The sequence below is a fragment of the Zea mays genome, chromosome 1, assembly GCF_902167145.1.
Source record: "Zea mays cultivar B73 chromosome 1, Zm-B73-REFERENCE-NAM-5.0, whole genome shotgun sequence".
NCBI classification, from domain to species: domain Eukaryota; kingdom Viridiplantae; phylum Streptophyta; class Magnoliopsida; order Poales; family Poaceae; genus Zea; species Zea mays.
In genome coordinates, this window is record NC_050096.1 from 258,322,520 (window position 1) to 258,344,096 (window position 21,577).

A 21,577-nucleotide genomic window follows, 5' to 3' on the forward strand; every position below is an offset into this window, starting at 1 on the left:
GTACAACACACGAATCCATGCATGTATTAAAGTGCTGCATTAAAATAGTCGAGATAGTTCGTGCTTGATGCTTGCATCGTAGACCTTTCCTGCAGCTTAACACGACACGGGCCTCAGGCTGGGCTGACACAGGCCCGGTAGTCGTCGGACCCGACCATGGGCCGCACGACGAGTGGGCTTGGTACGATCTCCTAGCACGCCAGACTGCCAGAGGATCCAACAGTTTTCTCCGTGATAAAAAAGGCAAAACGGTAGAAGTAGAACCGGCAAAACCCTCCCAATCCCCCCTCCGCTGCCGCCGCCCACCCGACCCAACCGATCGAGGCGCGCCGCCGCCAGTGCCCTACGTTGTTGCCGTCCATGCCGGGATCTTCTCCCTGTCCCGCCGCTGGCTATAGTGGGAGCGGCAACGGCTCCCACTCCGCCATCGTCGCCGGCGCTGTGACCGGCTCCCACGTGCTTAAGATCGTGTTCTATTCCCGCACTAAGGAGGTCCCCAATTGCCAGGTCATCAAGTCCCGCCATTTCTGCCTGGGAGGCCACACCTGGTTCGTGCAGTATTACCCCAATGGGAACTCCGCCGACAACGTCAACTTCATATCGTTGTTTCTCACTATGCATGGTGCAGTAGCCGGCAAGGCAGTGAAGGCGCAGGTCACCATCAGTTTACTCGACCAGGACGGGGAGCCGGTGCCGTCGTACACCCAAGTCACAACATTCGTGGACTTCGCTGAGAAAGGGAGCTGGGGATACCCAGAGTTCATCGAGAGGAAAGCTCTGGAGGAATCCGAGCATCTCAGGGATGACTCCTTCACCGTCAGGTTCGATGTGACCATCATGAGCGACATCCAAACCGTGGCAATGCCGTCAGTGGTCGTGCCGCCGTCCGACATGCACCGGCACTACGCTGATCTCCTGCTGAGCAAGGAAGGCGCCGACGTCAAATTCCGAATCGGCGGGCAGACATTCTCCGCCCATCGGCTTGTTCTCTCGACACGGTCGCCGGTGTTCAAAGCCGAGCTCTTTGGTCCGATGAGAGAGAGCACAACCACCAACGCCATACGCATTGACGACATGGAGCCGGAGGTGTTCGACGCGCTGCTCACCTTCATCTACACGGACACCCTGCCAGAGACGAAGGATGGGGAGGGATGTGCGATGGCCCAGCATCTGCTCGTCGCCGCTGACCGGTATGACCTGGAGAGGCTGAAGTTGATCTGTGAAGATAAGCTGTGCAGGTATATCGATACGGGCTCCGCTGCGACCATCCTGGCTTTAGCTGAAAAGCACAACTGCCATGGGCTTAAGGATGCGTGCTTCGCGTTACTAAGCTCCGCTGCGACTCTTGGTGCATTCATGGAAACAGATGGGTTTGACCACCTGACAGTTAGCTGTCCCAGCCTTCTGAAAGAACTGTTCTCCAAATTTGTTCCGACTTGAACTAAAAAGAGGTGGCGTGTAACAGCAAATCTTGACAAAGTCCTCCTATGTTTTAGTCTTATATATATAGGTACCCCAAGACATTGTATCCTTTATATATGTAGGATCATTTTGGCGGCAAGCTACACTAAGCAGCTTGTGTCTTGGTGCTATGAACAGTGAGTTTAGTTATGTGTACCGGCAGCATTGCATGGATATGCTGTTCGCTTGACTTTAATCTAAAACGGTTTCTATTGCTTCTACAGTGTTTTGTCTCTATGTATTGCAGCTGCAGCAGTCGAAACAGCTGGTTTTAATCCGAAGTGTGTTATATTTTAAAGCTTCATATAGCATAATCTGGGTGGCTGGAATTTGTGCGTGTTTTGGCCTTTGGGGGGCGAGCAAGAGTTTGCTTTCTTCAATTCCGACAGTGACCTTTTGTCATGCTTGTCATTATAGTTTTTTATTGGAGAAATTTTGCTATGGATAGAGTACTAAGAGTGATCTCGTTATTTCACACCAAAGACAATAATTTTTTTAGCGACAATTACGAGGTTACCGTTGTTTGCTGGAGATCGTTGTGATTGTACTACTCCCTCTGATTTTTTTTATTTGACGCTGTTTAGTTCAAACTTGAACTGCACAGCGACAAATATAAAAAAACGGAGGTAATATTAATTTCCCAGGTTTGAGTAATTTCCCAGGTTTGAGGAGAGAAGTAAACCCAGTAGCTAGTCGCCTACACATCACCGACGGAACTCCAGCGGATTCATGCGAAGGGCAGCAATTGCGTCGTCACAGGCCGTCATAAGCTGGCCGAGCCAGCCTTTGGGCTCTTCGGCAGCATGGGTAGCTTCTGTGATGTTTCGATTGGTCCTCAGATCAGAAGGATGTTTTGGATGATTTTTATGCTAATTTTGAGCAAACCCTGTTTTTAGTGGTTTCATCGTCGATTTGTGACGAAGGATTTTTCTCCGTTGGTTTTTCCATCACAACTGACATGGGAGTATGGGACACACTTGGAATCCTAGAGATCTCTCACGTTGGGTAAAGACTCAAGGCCTGGTGTTTGATTCTATTTTCTCAACAATGGTTCGGGTTTTCATCTTGGCATCGTTTCGGAGGTCAACATTCTGCATTACCACCGGCAACAAGGGTTCCCCCCATTTCCTCCATTAATCTTGAATGTGTATAGAAATATTGATGGACACGTTGAACTTGTTGTTTGATAAAAAAATATACTCATGTTTTTGCTTATCTTTCTTTTACTTTGAGGTTGTTGATGGTGTTTTTGAGTGTGTGAAAGTATGACATTTTCATCGTTAACAACCTTAAAATAAAATTGCACAAGACTAAAAAATTGACCTATGCACATGTTTGGGTTTAGTTTACAAACATTATTCTAGTACCATGTTGGTGCATCATCTAGACTACAAACTTGAAAAGGTGTATGTCTTAGTGCTTTCTCTCATAGAGAACACATTACAGTATACTACAAAATGAGTTGGTCTCTGAATTGACCGACATGAGTGCTAGGATTTATAAAAAGAATCAAGGGTGGTAAGTGGGGCAACACTGGTAGATGGGACCTAACCTAGAGGGAACACTAGTAACACTCGGTAGTGGCATCCTCCGTGTTGTAGACGATATCAAATTAAAATTTGTCTTTTCTATCGTTTTGTAAGATATACTTATCTTTTGTTGTTTTAACCAAACCTATTTGTAAATAACTCTAATGTTACAGTAATATAATCACACAATATAAGTAATGATATTTTTAAAGTTTTATCTCCTTATTTATGATCCTGATGTAAACATGGATTATTTTAAGTTCTTTCATTGGATGGGCTTAACAGACTATCGGATTTGATATAATCTCTGGTGCACTTAGTGATAAATAGCTGGCAGGTGTGCCCGAAATTGGGTTAAACCGGACGGTTCTGCCATGCCACAGTACACGTACAACATTAGGCCTTGTTCATTTCCGTCGGATTGCACCCGGAATCGTTCCAGCTAATCAAAGTTTATATAAATTAGAGAAACAATCCGGTCAGGAATCGTTAGGACCCACCAATCCGGCAGAAACGAACAAGGTCTTAGTCAACTCCACTCCAGCGCTCACACAACTGCCATATTGGTTGGTTACCTCTGATCTTTTCTGTTATCCGCAAGGGACACAAGCCAGAGCTTGACGGTTTCACAAGTGTTCCATCTTCGGAACCTCATGTACCATTATTGTTCATCATACGCCTGTTCATCTTCAGTTGATGATGACTGCCCGAAAGCTAGTAGGCTCATATGTCTGGATCCTTCTGGTATCATAGCTCGAACCACCTGCATATTCATCAAGCATGTCTAAGGAATAGGATATGTACAAAGACATTATTGTCCGTAAATATAGAGCAAAAACTAACAGTTCATCAGATAATTTACCTTTCTATGATTATTTTCGTATATGTAATTATATTCATATCAAGCAAACAATAAAAGTCAACTTGAGTCTAGTGTTGAATCCAAGAAGTCCTAAAAAAAATCCATGGCATGCCTAAATATATATTTGAAAGAGACTGTATCATCACATCATATAAAAAAAACATATACATGTAAGGCTTTAGATTGAAACTTTAAAGCGGCGAAAAATGAATTTGAATCTTGTCAACTGTAGCAGACTCATGCAGAAAGCCCAGGAAGAATCCAGCAAACCTTTTCTATCTCATCGCAGGTGGTTGGGCTCTCTCGGAGATACTGCAGTGCCTTCTCTCTGCCTTGGCCCAATCTGAGCAATTGTTCAAACAAAAAAAAGGCACATATCAAAGCTTCGTCTATACATAGAGATAATCTTTTGACCAAAACATAAAGATAATTGCACTCTAACGCTGATCTCCTACCAAACCTAACCAAGGCAAAAGGTAAAACAGAATGATACTGACGAGGGCAATGTAACTCCCTAGTTTGAACCAAAGTAATGCAAGTAATACACTGTTGTGTTAAATAATGGTATCAGTTTCTGAATATTCGGATTCAATTCTGATACAGCATGACCAGAACGACCCTTAAGAGTTATCCAAAATAAAGTTGATGAACTAGAAGTTCTTTATCAAATTGTCAGGACATCAGATCACTATTTTTGTCACACAAAGGGGAAAAATACACTCACACTTGTATTTAAAATTTAAAATTTCTGACTTGCTGTAGACCCTTTATTTGGGAAGCAATATATTTCAAAAAGGCTTAGATCCTAGAGTTATCCTATTACATTGTAAGCACAAAAAAAAAACAGTATTAAAGGACAATGACCCCTATTGAGGCCTTTCCATTTTTCTAAGGATTTCATACAGTTAGCCGAAATATGTGAAAAGCACATGGAAATGAGACTAAGAAATATTTGTCAAAGTAATATTGCTTTCAAAACTAATTGACGTGTAAAGATAGCACCCATAAGAAATATAATTTTTAAACCTCAAGTATTCACCGAAGATCAAACTCTTCTAAAGCTCCCGGCTTACCTTATATCTTTGTAGCTGTACCACGAACCCTTCTTTGCAACTACATCCATCAGCTCAGCACAATCAAGAACGCACCCCTGTCCAATATTTTCGTTCAGCATATGATACAATGACAGAAGGCTATTTTTTTAGAAACTTACCAATTTACTAACACCCTCCCCAAAAATGATTTCAAATTCAGCTTGCTTGTAGGGCCTAGATACCTTGTAGGAAGGGGGGAAAGGATATCATGCTTACTGTGGAAATCATAATACAAAGCAAGAAGTGCATAAAATTTGGACATACTTTACTCTTCTGCACTCTGACACGAACCTTCACACCAACATCTTCATCTCCCTTGGCCTTAGAAAAACAAAAACAAGCATAACAATCATTCCCACCTCACCTTTAGGGATATATGAAATTTACTTTATCGATCTCACAGATTTTATCTTCCCAATGAGCCGTATCTCAAGACGGACAGATGCAAAGAATTTCAAGGCTATCCCTCCACTAGTGACTTCAGGATTCCCATAGAACACTCCAATCTGTTGAATACCAAATCCATCAAATGAAATAATATAATGTAAACAAGCAATTAGCTGGAAATCAATGTAACTATTTTATTATTACACCTTGTATCTTATTTGATTCAAGAACATAAGAGTACAGCCAGCCTTTGAGGCATTGCCTGACATTTTTCTCAATGCTTGACTCATCAGACGAGCTTGTAGACCCATCTGCTGCATTCCTATCTCACCCTGAAAACAGATAAATTACATTGCCGATGCAGCATTTCATACATAACCAACACAAAAGAAAGATGGAAAAATGAATCATACTTCAATTTCTGCACGTGGGGTGAGCGCTGACACCGAATCAATACAGATAAGATCTATTGCTCCAGATCTGCACATACGGTCCGCAACTGATAGACAGCAATAATATATTAGCAATTTTTCATGTAAACAAAGATCTAAGTACATAGTGATCTTCAAGGTTAACAAATAAAGCAAGAAAATCGTACTGACATACAAACACAAACAAAATAAAACAACACAAGATGTAGCAGCTTATACTTCTCAAAATCCAGCATGTGCTATAATACCTATTGCTAACAAACTTCCAACACTACAATTATTAGGGTTGTAAATGAGCACAAAATGGTAATTATTTGCGAATACAAAACATGTTGACATCACTGGACATATTGTTAGAGTGTTAGGCCTGTTAAGGCTTGGCCCATGTGGCCCATGTAAACACTATATAGCTAACCTGTTGGGTTAGCCCTAATCCATTGAATATTCACTCCAATATGGTATCGGAGCTTGATGATTTTTCTCATTATGTGTGGACTTTTCCTTTGCGTGCCAAGTCTGAGACTTTCCCCGCCCTCCGCCACTTCTTCGCCTGGGTGTCCACTCAGTTCGGCCTCACCATTAAGGCCGTTCAGTGTGACAATGGTCGGGAGTTCGATAACTCCACCTCCCGCGACTTCTTTCTCTCCCACGGGATGCAATTGCGGATGTCTTGCCCGTATACCTCCTCCCAGAACGGCAAGGCTGAGCGCATGATTCGCACGACCAACGACACCATCCGCACTCTTCTTCTCCAGGCGCACCTTCCGGCTTGTTTCTGGGTCGAGGCCCTCCACACCTCTACCTACCTCCTCAACCGTCTCCCTTCCACTGCGTGCCCGGCCCCCACTCCTCACCAGGCACTCTTCGGTACCCCTCCGCGCTATGACCACCTCCGTGTCTTCGGGTGTGCTTGCTACCCGAACACCGCTGCCACTGCTCCTCACAAACTTGCACCCCGTTCCACCCTCTGTGTGTTTCTCGGGTACTCCCCGGACCACAAAGGCTACCGCTGCTTTGACCTCTGCTCTCGCCGGGTCCTCATCTCTCGCCATGTGGTGTTTGATGAGTCCGTATTTCCCTACTCCTCCACCACCACACCACCCTCCTCCGACCCTGACCTTGACCTCTTCACTCTCTTTCAGACTGACGCGGTGGTCGAGCCACCTCTCCTTCCTCTCTCTGCAGGTACTCGCTCACCACCTGTCGGTCCTACTCCCGGCCCGGTACCTTGCTCGGGTTCGGTGGTGTCGCGTCTCCGCGGAGCCCCGTCTCCGATCGCCCCCGGGCCGAGCGAGGGTGGTGGGACTGCACCGCCTCCGGGGCCGTCGGTTACGACCCCTCCGGCCCGCTTCGCCCAGCCGGTGCGGGTCTACCAGCGCCGGCTGCCGCCGCCGGGGTTCGCACCTCCACCGTCGCCGCCCCTGCCGCTGTCACCGCCGGTGGCCCAGTCCCCGCCAGGGACACCTACACCTCCGCCGCGGCCACCCACGGCCCGTGTCGAGACGCCGGTGTACCATCCACCGCTCCTTCATCGCGACCCGCGGCATGTCCACCCGATGGTGACGCGGCACGCGGCCGGTACCCTGCCGCCCCGTGTCTTGGCGGCCACGACCGCAGACTCGCAGGTTTCTCCGGTACCCTCCTCCGTCCGCACCGCCCTGCTGGACCCCCACTGGCGTCAGGCGATGGAGGAGGAGTACGCGGTGCTCGTCGCCAACCAGACGTGGGATCTGGTGCCCCGTCCGCCCGGCACCAACGTCGTCACCGGCAAGTGGATCTGGACACACAAGCGACGGGCCGATGGTACCCTGGACCGGTACAAGGCTCGCTGGGTTCTTCGGGGCTTCACTCAGCGCCCCGGAGTCGACTACGATGAGACCTTCAGCCCGGTTGTGAAGCCGGCCACCGTCCGCACGGTGCTCTCGCTGGCCCTCGCTCGCTCCTGGCCAGTTCACCAGCTCGACGTCAAGAACGCCTTCCTGCACGGCGCCCTCACCGAGACCGTCTACTGTTGTCAGCCTGCGGGGTTCGTGGACTCCTCTCGCCCTGACATGGTCTGCCGGCTCAACAGGTCCCTCTATGGCCTCAAGCAGGCCCCCCGGGCGTGGCATTCCAGACTGGCTACCTTCCTGGTGACACTGGGCTTCGTGGAGGCCAAGTCCGACACGTCTTTGTTCGTCCACCATCATGGCGCAGAGACTGCCTACTTGCTTCTCTACGTGGATGACATTGTCCTCACCGCCTCCAGTCCGTCTCTTCTTCGCCGCTTCGTCGACGCGCTTCAGCGGGAGTTTCCGGTCAAAGATCTGGGCGTGCTTCACCATTTCCTGGGGGTCACTGCTGAGCCTCGCCCCTCAGGACTCCTCCTTCACCAGCGACAGTATACACTTGACATTCTGGAGCGGGCCCAGATGAGTGACTGCAAGCCCTGCTCCACCCCTGTCGACACGCAGGCCAAGCTCTCTGAGGCCACGGGTGACCCAGTCGCGGACCCCACCGGCTACAGGAGTCTTGCCGGTGCCCTTCAGTACCTCACCTTCACCAGGCCGGACATCTCCTACGCCGTGCAGCAGGTCTGCCTCCATATGCACGACCCTCGGGAGCCCCACCTTGCGGCGCTCAAGCGCCTCCTCCGTTACCTCCGGGGCACCGTCGACTACGGACTGCTTCTTCACCGGTCTACCTCCTCCGAGCTGGTCGTCTACACTGATGCTGACTGGGCCGGGTGCCCAGACACTCGGCGCTCCACCTCCGGCTACGCTGTCTTCTTAGGCGGCAACCTTGTGTCCTGGTCGTCGAAGCGCCAGCTGGTCGTTTCCCGCTCCAGTGCAGAGGCGGAGTACCGTGCCGTGGCCAACGGCGTGGCGGAGGCTGCCTGGCTCCGGCAGCTCCTTACCGAGCTTCACAGTCCCCTCTCCAGGAGCTCGGTGGTCTACTGCGACAACGTCAGCGCGGTCTACCTCTCCACCAACCCAGTGCAGCACCAGCGGACCAAGCATGTCGAGATCGATCTACACTTCGTCCGTGATTATGTCGCCGCCGGTACTGTTCGGGTCCTCCACGTCCCGACCACCTCCCAGTTTGCCGACATCTTCACCAAGGGTCTTCCGTCCTCGACCTTCGCCGAGTTTCGCTCCAGCCTCAACATCAGTAGTGGCTAGTTGAGTCTGTGGGGGGATCCTATTGTGTGATGTACTTCTTTTTGAGTCCAGTCTGTGTACTCCGCTGCGTCGGACGTCCAGACTGCGGGGGGGTGTTAGAGTGTTAGGCCTGTTAAGGCTTGGCCCATGTGGCCCATGTAAACACTATATAGCTAACCTGTTGGGTTAGCCCTAATCTATTGAATATTCACTCCAATACATATCCCAACCTACAATAAATATTAATATATATGCATATCAGAAGACAATCACTAAATACATAGTTTTTAAACCTACATCCTCCATCCCAAAAAGAGTTCAATTCTATTTTCTAGCTTCGCCCTAAGTCAATGAATCACAAGTTTAACTAAATTTATACAAAAAATACTAATATGTATGGTACCGAACAAGTACCATTAGATTAACTATGAAATACATTTTTATAGTAAACCTACATGGAAAACAAGTTGATACCATTTTAAATAAACTTAGTCAAACTTAAGGAAATTTGACTTAGTCCAAACCTAGAATTGCACTATTTTGGGGGGCAGAGGCTGTAAGTAACTGTTCTGTACCATCTGAAAATGACAAAGTAAAGTTCCATGGCAGACATCTGGTCATCTGCGAAAAGAAAGTTTATGCAAACCTCAACAGAAAGAGACTTATTTAGAGAGAAAAAAACAAATATTGCACTATCAAACCATCTCGGCAGGATTCTCATGTGTTAAATTTAGACAAGGATCCTAAAGGAAGAACATCAAACCTGAGTGGAAAAGTTTATGAATTGAGACAAAAATTCAAAAGGATGAATATGACTATATGAGTCCTTTACTAGATAAAAGTTGCACAGTAAGATTAAAGTAGAGGGACGACCAATATTAGGTAAAGAAGTATTGAACCCTATATGTGCGAAATGGATTACTTTCTAGTGCCATCTCTCCGTTGTCAGGCTGGCAGACAATCAGATTTTCAATATCTACCCCAAGAGCTTTTGAATAAGCTGGATCAAAAGCATGCTCTGCATCGACAAGCATGGCATTTCCTCCAAGCTTCTGCACATGGATATTGGACGACTTATAAGTTTTAATTCCATAATTGTTTAGTGCTAGATCACAAAAGCTTGTCATTACTATAATATCACAAACCTGTATTTCAGCAATTGCATGCAAAGCTAGGGTAGTCTTTCCACTGCTTTCTGGACCATATACCTGCAAGGTTTCAAAATCCAAAATACAGGTAAGACTGTTAGTGTTTTGTACAAACCATGGCTTGACCTGAATGTGCTTAAATCAAAGAAAAAAAATGAACTAAACTATCAGTATTAGTGCAGAAAGCATAAAATAAGAAATTACCTCCACTACTCTTCCTTTTGGAAGACCGCCACCCAGAGCAAAATCTAGTGTTAGACAACCACTTGGGAATGTCTCACTGGGTTGGAGACAGTAATAATCAGTAAATAGGAATACAGAACAAATGTGATTGCTAATGAACTTAGTCAAGGAATCAAGAAACTACAAACATACACAAAAGCACCACCAGCACTGCCTAATCTTGTAACACTTCCTTTTCCAAAAGAGTTGTTTATGTCATTCATAGCGGCATCAAGAACTTTTTGCTGCAGATGAAATTGTGAATAAATATCTCTTAGTGACAAACCAAAGCAACATCGTAATGCGTCAAAATTCAAAAGGTATAATAATATTTCAAGCAGATAAGTCATCCATTAAAGGAAGGCGAAGAAGTGTGAGATGCCCAAATGCCTTGATAGAATAAGTCTTGTACCTATCTTAGATTTCAGCTTCTTGTCAAGTAGTAGTTGGTGCATATGTCAGCACCTTATCATCCATCTTATCTTGATTAGCATCTACTTTAGTAGTTAGAATATGCTGAGCATTTCCTAGTTTCCAAGTTTTCTACTTCTATATGTATCCAATCCCGCCATGGTTTATGGTGTGGCTTAATGAAATAGAAAATTTGCCCCAAAACCTGTCTATCTCTAAAAAATGGTATAGGAGCCCAGTTCTTCCCAGAATTTTTATCTATCCCTGCGTGGCGCCATGGCCAGCCCTCTCTCTCCTACCACGAGTCCACAACTCCAGCGTACGGCGCCGACAGGCGGCTGCACGCGACTGGCGTGCAGCAGCCGCGGCAGCAGCGAACGCGCAGGAGGAGGAGCAGACGGCACACAACACGGCTGCGGCTCGGGAGGAGCGCATCACAGCAGCAGAGGCTGCAGTGGCACGCGCGGCTGAGACATCCCGCCAGGCCATGACGGCTGCTGCTGCCCTGAGCGCAGACGCAGGTTAGCGGGAGCAAGACGCCATGGCCGAGCGGAACGCGAGCGCACAGGGCCTTCACAGGCACCAGCGCGTCTCTCCTTCCCCAGAGCGGGCACCATGGCCGGGACGCGCGGGACGTGGGCGCATGGAGCCCTCAAGCACCGACATGTCTCTCATTCCTCAGAGAAACACCCTGGCCACCATGGCCGGCACAGCTTCCCCGTCGGCTAGACCGTCGTCAAGGAGTCCAACGGAGGCACATGGCCCATGCTCACAAGACCAACTAAACAAGTGGAGCTTGGTGATGAAGGTGAAGTTGCAAGCCCAGAAGATGTGAGATGTGACGTGTTACAAGCGCTGGAGGCCCTCCTTATTGATGTCCCGCCGGAGATGGCGCCGTCCTCACGAACAAGGAAACCTCCAAGGATGCCATCGCCGTGGCACACATCAGCAATAACCGCACGAGCAGAGCCACCCAACAGAAGTTGCGTCAAGAGTGGGATTGCTTGGTGTTCTAGCCGAGCGAGGACATCGATGGATTCTTTTTTTTTCTCGAACGCGCAGGAGAACTGCGCCCCATTATATATTAAGTAGATAAAGAAAGTTCTATAGAAGACCCTCCTTACGGAGGCCAGAAATAGGCATACAAAAAGAGATCCATTAGGGGATCAAAACAGACTACTTGATCCTCCCTAAGGCTCTACCAAGGGTGCAGCCAAATGAGCGAGACCCTTTGCACCAGCTAATTCTGTCTTCTTCTTTCCTCATCAGCAGCTCTGAGACCTAAAGATATACTTGGATTACAGCCATCAAAAACACATTTATTCCGATGATTCCATAAAGTCCAAGCTCCCAAAATGATGAGAGAGTCAAGGCCCTTTTTGGTAAGACCATCCATTCTCTAGCCTAATGCAGGAGATGAAGTCGTATGCCGACAACGACATCGACGAGGAGAAACTCATTGAGAAGTTCCTCTGCCTTGTCCCCCTAAGAAATACACGCAGGTCGCCTTAGCGATGGAGACGCTGATAGATCTCTCGAAGCTGACGATCGAGGAGGTGACAAACTGCCTCAAGGTTGTCGACTACTGTGACTAGCCACCACCCGTCGAGTCAGCCACCATCGGTGTCAAGCTTCTCTTCATTGAGGAGCAGTGGCTCGCTCGCCAGAAGAAGCGGACGAAGGGGAGGTTTTGAGTTCATCAAGTGGCCACAAGCAGCGGCCGCACAAGAGGGACAAAGCTCCCCGGGCGCGTAGAGGCATAGATGGCGATGCCGACGTCGAGCGTAAGGCTACCCAGGATGACACTGACCTCATATATGGCAAGACTGACCCTTCGACCAAGGACTGCCGACAGGCGAAGCACAGCGATCAGGCACATGTCATGTAAGTGTAGGAGGGTGACAAGTTGGCTCTATTCCTAGTACAAAGGAGCATTGAGTTGCACTTCCCTCACACACCGGCCGTCGCCGCTCTTCTCCACCTCGACGAGCCACATGCCCACGTCTTTTACGAGTTTCAACAATGGTTCTAGCAACGACAAGATCGTGGCAGGTACATCGACACAACACCACCCACCACAAGACCGGGCGATGGGAGTACTTCTCCAACCTGTACTCCAGTGTGCGTGGCTTCATCAAGTTTGGGAACACCTCCGTCGTAGAGATCAAGGGTATCAGCTCCGTTGTCTTCACCGCCATGACCGGCGAGCATCAGCTGCCCACCGATGTCTACATCCCATGCCGAGGAACTCCATCATTGGTTTAGTACAACTAGATGACAACAACTCGGGCATGGAGATCAACCATTGGGTGCTACACATTTGGGATCATTGTAGCAACATCACACCAAGGTGAACATAGGAAGCAATCGCCTCTACGTCCTCCATGTGCAGGTCAAGTAGCCTCTCTGCCTTGTAGCCCACCGCGATGATGATGCCTAGGGATGGCATGAACGCTTTGGGCACCTCAACTTCGAGGCGCTGAATCTCAGCAACAAGGAGATGGTGTGGGGCATACCACACATCGAGCACGCAGAGCAGTTTTGCGACACTGCATGCTAACAAAGCGGCGGCGACTCCCCTTCCCGCGCCAACAAGGAGCTAGAGCTTGTGCAGGGTGACCTCTACAGCTGTTGAGTTTGTGGCGTACTACGCTGACGAAGGGATCCAATGCCACTACTCCGCGTCGTACACCCCTCGGCAGAACAACATCGTCGAGCGCTGCAATTAAAACGTTTGGGGTCACAATGTGGATATGAACTTAATTTAGTTTCTCCTACTCCAATGTGGGACTCATCTCATAATGAAATCCAAACCCTCCCTCCTCTATCTCACCAAAATGAGGCATAGCACACTGTTCTATCACCTCTCCTTCCTGTTACATGTCAGATAAGATCATAGATGTACATTGTACTAATATGCAATGTAGGCAGTCATGGCTTTTTTCCACCTGGATTGTTGCAGTTCACAGAAGTCCTTGCATCGACTTGACAGATTAAATTCCTTGGTAGTATTTTATTAAATGAATGGCATGTAGTACAATGGAATGCTTCTACCAATCACACTGAAGACATTCTTACATGCTTGTCTCTATTTGAAACTTTTGAAGTTCATATCTCATAATTATTGTTAGTTCAATTGGTCAATAGCATAACAACAGAACCATCCGATAGGTTACTAGGATAGAAATCAAATGTCTAACAGTAAGACAAGTCGGGCCCTGATGCAAGCTTTGAAGCACGTGCAGTAGGGGTCAAGCTTCTTAATTTTCCAACAAATGCGCTTCATTTGATATACAAGCGTAGCAACTAGCAAAAGAAGTTCACTGCAGCCGGAACAACGCCACTCTGCACACCATGTGTTAAATGCAATGCAGTGACAAGGGATAAGAACGCTAAAGATACTCCACCTCAGCAAAGATGAAGACCATACAAAGTGGTTCCCGCGGATGCGCATCACTTGTTCGACGAAATGGCACCAACAGAAAACAAGAAGAAAGGGAGAACAAGCCGACGAGAGGGTGGAGGCAATAGAGAACTAAGAGGAGATATTCTTACGCGGTCGACGAGGCGAGGGTCGTCCTCTCCGGAGAGCGCCCCGTTCCCACCACCGGCGACGAACTCGCAGCGCAGCCGCCGTGCGCGAGCCGTTAGGCCGCCTGCCGCGGCGCGGGGCGCAGCGCGTCTCCGGCGACTACGTGCTGGAAAAGAGAGAGCGAGATGGGAGGCGGTAACAGCGGAGACGGCCATTGGCATGCGTGGCTGTGGCTCCGCTCCGAACTCGAAGGCGGCGGCGAGCGCTCGGTGTCCCCGCGGGGGGAGTGGCCGAGTGGGAGAGGGGTGGGGTGAAGAAGAGCCGAGCGAAGAAGCTACGTCAGATAGTGGTGATCGAACAGCTCGCCTCGAGATTCGTGACACGGTCGGATCCTGGATTCGGATGGGAGCTGTTGGGGTATGCTTCGTACCCGAAAATCCTAAAAAAAGAAAAACACTTTTGGCAGATTCTCTCAGAAGCAGCGCCGAAGCTATCACCTATAAAGCTTCGGCACAGTGACAGATCTCAAGACGAAGGGTCGGCAGATTCTCTCAGAAGCAGCGCCGAAGCTATCACCTATAAAGATTCGGTACAGTGACAGATCTCAAGACGAAGGGGTGAACCGACTTAAATATGAAATGACCTAAAGACCCATGATGTTCGGTGTCATTATTGTAGTCGATTGTAAGGGGCATAAATATAATTTTACACAGACTACGTCCTGACTTGTAATCGCTCACACATTACGCTGGGATTATTGCTTTCTGCCAATGCGAAGATATAAATGTACCTAAATATTATATTTTAATATTTAGGTTTGTATAATAAAATATGTGAATAATATTATCTGTTTTTGTATATCTTTCTCTGATATTTTATATTTTATATATTTCATTTTACATTGTTTTATAAGTCTGATCATGAAGGTGTGACCTTCGTGATATTTTGTTCATGGCCTTCGTCCGAAGTTCATTAAATCCTTGGGGAGATAATACTTCAGCGGATGAAGGGCATTAATATTTAACATTTTATGTTGCCTTGTTCTTAATTCATAGCATTTGAGAACAAGTCTCCAACATTGGCGCTCACCTCCGGTGAACTCACTTCCACCTTTTGAGCTGATGGCTTCGTTCAACAACCAAGCTGGAGTTGCTTCGGCTACGAAGCTGGTACTCCCGATAACAGACGGTTCATGCTCAGAGCCGGCTAACAAGAAGCAGAAGAAGGAGGCACAGAGAAGGGTACAGCATGTTATGGTGCAGGGACCCTTCATCAAGTCGAGATGGTCTCACATCCCAATTACCTTCTCCCAAGAGGACCTTCAGCTCAAGGATTACCCTCACAATGATGTTATGGTTATTTCTTGCGTTATCAAAGAATTTCTGGTACACAATGTTCTGGTTGATACAGGCAGTGCAGCGGATATTATATTTGCTAAGGCCTTCAGACAGATGCAAGAGCCAGAGGATAAGATTCATGATGCTACACACCCTCTTTGTGGCTTCGGAGGAAGGCAGATTGTAGCGCTCGGCAAAATCATGATGCCAGTGACCTTCAGATTTGTCAACAATACAAGGACTGAGCAAGTTGTGTTTGACATTGTCGATATGGAGTACCTCTACAATGCAATCATTGGTCGTGGGACACTCAATGCTTTTGAAGCAATTCTTCATCCAGCATATCTTTGCATGAAGATACCTTGGAATCAAGGGCCTATTGCTATTCATGGAAGTCAGGAAGCTGCCAGAAAGGCTGAAGGAAACTGGACAGATTCAAAAGCAATCCATAATATAGATGGAGCCGAAGCTTGTGAGTAGTACAAGTACAGAAGGGAGAAGGCTGCTTCGGCCGATCAACCGAAGCCCATGCTCTTATGTGAAGATATAGCAGAGCAGAAGGTGTTGTTGGGATCTCAATTGTCTGAGGAACAGGAGAAAAACCTAACAAGGTTTCTGTTCAACAACAAAGATGTCTTCGCATGGTCCGCCAACGATCTCTGTGGTGTCAACAGGGATGTCATTGAACACTCGCTCAATGTCGATCCATCCTTCAGACCCAGAAAGCAGAGGCTTCGGAAAATGTCTGATGACAAAGTCGAAGGTGCTCGGAATGAAGTGAAAAGTCTTCTTACTGCTGGAGTCATCAGAGAAGTAAAATACCCAGAATAGCTAGCCAACACTGTTATGGTGAAGAAGGCCAATGGTAAATGGAGAATGTGCATTGATTTTACTGATCTCAACAAGGCTTGTCCGAAGGATGAGTTTCTGTTACCAAGAATAAATTCTCTAGTAGATGCAGCAGCTTTGTCAGAGCTCATGAGTCTACTAGACTGTTATTCAGGCTACCATCAAATCTTGATGAAGAAGGAAGATGAGCCAAAAACCAGCTTCATAACCCCCAGTGGTACATATTGTTATCTTCGGATGCCTGAGGGACTCAATAATGCTAGAGGAAGCTTCAGCAGAATGACAGCGAAAGTCCTTCATTCTCAGATAGGTAGAAATGTGCAAACATATGTTGATGATATCATAGTAAAAAGCACGAAGCAAGAAAATCACATTGCTAATCTGCAGGAAACATTTGCTAACTTTAGGCAAGCTGGCCTAAAGTTGAATCCAGAAAAATGTGTCTTCGGAGTAAAGAAGGGAAAATTTCTTGGTTGTCTAGTTTCAACAAAAGGAATTGAAGCTAATCCGAATAAAATCGAAGCTATTCTTCGAATGGAGCCGCCAAGCACAAAGAAGGGAGCTCAACGGCTGACAGGAAGATTGGCATCTTTGAACCGATTCATATCTAGAGCAGCAGAGAGAAATTTACCATTCTTTGAAGTGCTGAAGTCGGCCGAAGTCTTTCAATGGGGATCAGCTCAGCAGAAAGCCTTCGAAGAGCTGAAGCAGTACCTAATAGACCTAACGACGTTAACTCCACCCATGCCAGGGGCTCCTCTGTTATTATATGCGGCAGCTTCACATTCTGCAGTAAGTGCAGCACTTGTGCAGGAAAAACTTGAAGGACAAATTAAAAAGCAAGCCCCAATATACTTTGTCTCCGAAGTCCTCAGTTTATCAAAGAAAAACTATACAGAATTGGAGAAGGTGCTATATGTTGTCTTAATGGCCTCCAGGAAGCTTCGACATTACTTTCAAGCATTCCATATAATTGTTCCTTCATCACAGCCTTTGAAGGATATTATGAGGAACAGAGAAGCTACTGGAAGGATTGGAAAGTGGGCTGCGGAACTCAACGAATTCAGCATTGATTATGTGCATAGATCCTCGATCCAGTCCCAGGCGTTAGCAGACTTCATCGCTGACTGGACGCCAGGGGCTCAGGAAGAAGAAGCAAGTAAAGGTGCCGAAGCTTGGACAGTGTTCTGCGACAGTTCCTGGGGAACCTTCGGGGCAGGTGCAGCTGCTGTTTTAGTTGCACCTTCCAAAGTCAGAACATGCTATGCAGTGAAACTTGGTTTCAGCTGCACAAATAATATTGCTGAATACGAAGCTTTGCTTTTGGGGCTTCAGAAGTTAAAGGCAATGGGGATAAGAAGGGCGATTCTTAAAACCGATTCCCAAGTTATTTCTGATCATATTGACAAGAGTTGTAAAGCAAGAGACCCGAAGCTTAAGAAATACTTGGATACAGTTCGAAGGCTTGAAGCTTCTTTCGAAGGGTTTTCTGTCAAGAATATTCCACAAGGAGAAAATGAGCACACTGATCTGCTAGCCAAGTCAGCGGCACAGGGGCTGCCTTTACCTTCGGAAGTATTCTTTGAGACAATAAGAGCACCTTCGGTGGAACTTCTTGAAAGAGCAGTGCTCAATATATCTCCTGTTCATAGTGAAGATTGGAGAACTGAGATTATATCTTTTCTCCAGGGCAATTGCCTTTCAGATGACGAAGCTTATAATAAGAGAATAGAGGCAAGAGCCCGACCATATATAATAATAGAAGGGGAGTTATACAAACATGGAGTCTGCTCTCCATTGCTCAAATGTTTATCCAGAGCTGAAGGTATAGAATTGATGAAGGAAATACACGCAGGTCTGTGTGGATCTCACATCGGATCTAGGCCCTTGCTGGGAAAAGTTTTTCGTCAAGGATTTTATTGGCCGAAGGCAGCTTCGGATGCAGCAGAATTAGTCTAAAAATGTGAAGGCTGTCAAAAATGTGCAAGAGATCAAAACCAGCCTTCATCTCTGACTCAGTTAATACAGCCCACTTGGCCGTTGCAAAGGTGGGGCCTTGATTTGCTAGGCCCACTTCCACCAGCACAAGGAAATTTAAAATATGTTGTGGTGGTAGTAGAATATTTTTCCAAATGGATTGAGGCGAAGCCTTTAGCCACAATAACTTCGGTCACTGTTCAGAAATTTTTCTGGCAAAATATTGTTTGTCGCTTCGGAGTGTCGAAGGCTATTACTGTGGACAACGGAACACAGTTTGATGCCGAAGCTTTCAAAGAATTCTGTGAACAAATTGGCACGAAGATCTATTTTGCATCGGTTAGACATCCGAAGTCAAATGGACTTGTCGAAAGAGCTAATGGCATTATAATGACAGGAATAATGAAGTTAATCTTCAATCAACCCAGGGGAAAGTGGCCAGATGAATTGATCAAAGTGGTGTGGAGCCACAACACAACAATGTCAAGGTCAACAGGCTTTACACCATTCAAATTACTGTTTGGTGACGAAGCAATAACCCAGAAGAAGCTAAAGCAGGATCAATAAGAACAGTGGCTTCGGCAGAGGACGAAGCTGATTATTCTATGGCAAAAGATGCTATAGAAGGGATCAGGCTTCAGGCTGTGGAGAACATCAATAAGTATCAAGCAAAAACAATAAAATGGCATGACAGAAAAGTTCGGTTAAAAAATATCAGGCCAGGGCACTTGGTACTTCGGAGAGTTGCCAACCTAGATACAGTAGGCAAGCTACAGTTGAAGTGGGAAGGACCTTTTCTGGTAGTATCTTCGTTAAGACCCGGTTCTTACAGATTGAAGGATATGGACGACAACGACATTCCTAGATCTTGGAATGCGGATGAGCTTCGGCCATATTATGTGTAGCTTGATGTAATCTTTTTATTTTTTCCTATGGCACCCTTTTCCTTTCCAAAGGGGGAGAAAGGTTTTTAATGGGGCCATAGCATGTAATTTCTCTTTTTCTTATTTTAGCTCTACAAGAGCAATATCCCCCAAAGATGTAAATGTAAAAGCTGAGCATGAACCATCGAGTGCAAAGAGAAAAGAAAAAACAGGGAGAAGCTCGAAAGACGTCCCTAAGGGGATGCAGAGCACGACGAAGCTACAAAAGGCCGTTTCTAAGGGAGCACAGCGTAGGTTTTCTGCTCAAAAGTCGTTCCTAAGGGAATGCAGAGCTTACAGCGAAAAGTCAATGCTGATTCCACGGAAATATAAGGCGAAACGCAAAAAGTCAACGCGATACCGCCGAAATAGAAGGCGAAGAAGTTCAAAAGACGTTCCTAAGGGAATGCAGAACTTACAGCGAAAAGTCAGCGCTGATACACCGAAAAATAAGCGGTGAAGCCGAAAAGTAAACGGCAAAGAGACTTTGGTTATTCCTAAGGGAATGAAGGCTATGGTTGTGGCTTCGTATGCGTGTGTTTGGACATTCATTTGCACGGTACATTACATCATACATTTGCATTCATAAACATTCATTTAGACATACATAGGATCATCATTATCATAACACAGGCAGTTGCTTCGGCTCTAAAGACAAGGCTTTGGCAAAAAAGAAAAAGAAGCAGTTTTTATGCTTCGCTGTGTACGAAAAGAAGGGAAGGTGTTTTTCGCCTCGGCTCAAAAATACTAATTTCGTTCACACCAAAGCACTTTATACATTGATGGAAAGGTAAGAATATATTACAAGGTATGGACAAAGTTCACAAAGTAAAATCTAAATACATTATTCTTTACAAAGGTTATTACAAGAGTTTTTAGAGTTTTTTCTACAGTTATCTATTCAGGCTTCATTAGTATCCATTGAGCTTCGGCTTCGGCTTCGTCATCCGTTAAGCTTTGGCTTCGTCTTCTTACTCTTCAGCTTCGGCCTCGGCTTCGTCATCCTGTACGTATTAAAGTATTGTAAGCAAAATTCAAGTTTGAAGGAAGAGGTAAGCACAAAGTATGGTTTTGTTACCGGCTTAAGATGACTCCGAGCTTCATCACCAGCTTTGCTTCGTCCACCCTTTGTCCATACCAGTTTTATAAATCTATTTGCTATGCTTCGGGCAAGGTTGGGAATATTATCCAGATGTGCTGGTGATAAGCTGAAATTGGGTCTATTGATAACCTTTCCATGTTCACAGCCAGATTTCAGGAAGGTGACAGTTGTGCCCCGAGAAGCTACCAGGGCACAAAAGTCACCATGTACATCTATAACTTAATCAAGGTCATCAATTTCACCTTCGATATGTTCGAAGGCCCCTGGCAGGTCTTCAGCCGAAGGATTAAATTTTTCGCTGCTGGCTCCAACCGAATAGAAGACCTGCTTTAGCCGTTGAACACATCAATTACTCAACTCCAGACATTTGTTTTGAAGGCTTGTCAATGATTTTTCAAATCTGAACTTTTCTGAACTTCGGCCTCAAATTTTGCATTCAGCTTCTGCTTTTCTTGTCCGAAGCTTTCTGACTGGGAGAGAAGCATCGTATTTAATTCTGCTATTTTAGCTTCAACTTCTGCTAGTAAACCTTCGGTTGTCTGAAGCTCGAAGTCTTTCTTTTCAAGAGCAGCTGATTGGTCTTTTATTTTGCCTTCTAAATTCTCAATTATAACCTCATGTTTTTATCTTCCAAATATTGTTGCATTTTCAAAGCTTTGCTCAGCAGCATACTCTGCACACAAACAACCCTCGTTAGAAAACACCTTCGTTATTAAAAAACAATAAAAGTCAGAGAAAAGTTGTTTACCTTGAAATTGGAATAAAATAAACTACCGACGATGTGTTGTCGTCGGTAGCGGCTAATATCTGTTTCGAGCTTCGGGAAACCAATACTCTTTGATAGAGTACCGATAACCTTCGCTCCGGTCTGATCCCGGATGCAGCCCAACTTTTCGTCATCGATGCCACCGAAGAGAAGTGCTCCCGGCTGATATCCGCAAGATATGGCATATTCTGTTAGCTCTTCTTTTTCAGCCTTTGTCAGCTCTTGACCAACTAAGTTTTGAAATTTATAAACTTCATCTTACGAAGTGTCTTCAGCTATTCCTTTCTCCTTCTTGGGCTCTGGGGCCATAGTCTCTTCGGTGGCTGCGACACCTTCTTCTGCGGCCATGTTTAGTAGTATCTTATCAATATCAGCAATCGTGCTTTATAAATGAATATCTTCGGCT

General features: G+C 46.3%; 2 protein-coding genes across 4 annotated transcripts; one reads left to right on the forward strand and one right to left on the reverse strand.

Moving 5' to 3' along the window:
• Positions 1-316: 316 nt before the first annotated feature.
• LOC100192984 (Speckle-type POZ protein) lies at positions 317-1,681 on the forward strand. The gene has a single exon (NM_001138156.1). The coding sequence runs from the start codon at positions 361-363 to the stop codon at positions 1,438-1,440; it is 1,080 nt and encodes a 359-aa protein (NP_001131628.1). The 5' UTR covers positions 317-360; the 3' UTR covers positions 1,441-1,681.
• Positions 1,682-3,260: 1,579 nt separating this feature from the next.
• On the reverse strand, positions 3,261-14,595 carry LOC100282426 (protein recA). 3 transcript variants are annotated; one of them, XM_035967087.1, is made up of 14 exons: positions 14,241-14,595; positions 10,428-10,519; positions 10,257-10,332; positions 10,050-10,112; positions 9,827-9,956; positions 9,429-9,482; positions 5,747-5,832; positions 5,540-5,665; positions 5,348-5,452; positions 5,211-5,267; positions 5,066-5,128; positions 4,926-5,002; positions 4,123-4,195; positions 3,264-3,753 (listed from the first exon to the last, which is right to left on the reverse strand). In XM_035967087.1, exons 1-14 carry the CDS (start codon positions 14,436-14,438, stop codon positions 3,652-3,654), a joined length of 1,302 nt encoding a protein of 433 aa, XP_035822980.1. In that variant the 5' UTR covers positions 14,439-14,595; the 3' UTR covers positions 3,264-3,651. The 3 variants fall into 3 exon arrangements, with proteins under 3 accessions (NP_001339108.1, XP_035822980.1, XP_020407160.1); NM_001352179.1 differs by lacking the exon at positions 9,429-9,482 and having other exon boundaries at positions 3,261-3,753; positions 14,241-14,567; XM_020551571.3 differs by lacking the exon at positions 9,429-9,482 and having other exon boundaries at positions 14,093-14,521.
• Between the last annotated feature and the right edge of the window lie 6,982 nt (positions 14,596-21,577).

What these genes read in the sequence shown, in the direction of transcription:
- LOC100282426 (XM_035967087.1), bottom strand. Translation starts at nt 14,438, where the DNA reads ATGCCAATGGCCGTCTCCGCTGTTACCGCCTCCCATCTCGCTCTCTCT. An exon ending in AGTGCTGGTGGTGCTTTTGT is followed by an intron (nt 10,333 to 10,427) that starts GTATGTTTGTAG and finishes TCTCCAACCCAG; the next exon opens with TGAGACATTCCCAAGTGGTT. An exon ending in GGGAGGGTGTTAGTAAATTG is followed by an intron (nt 5,003 to 5,065) that starts GTAAGTTTCTAA and finishes AATATTGGACAG; the next exon opens with GGGTGCGTTCTTGATTGTGC.
- LOC100192984 (NM_001138156.1), top strand. Translation starts at nt 361, where the DNA reads ATGCCGGGATCTTCTCCCTGTCCCGCCGCTGGCTATAGTGGGAGCGGC.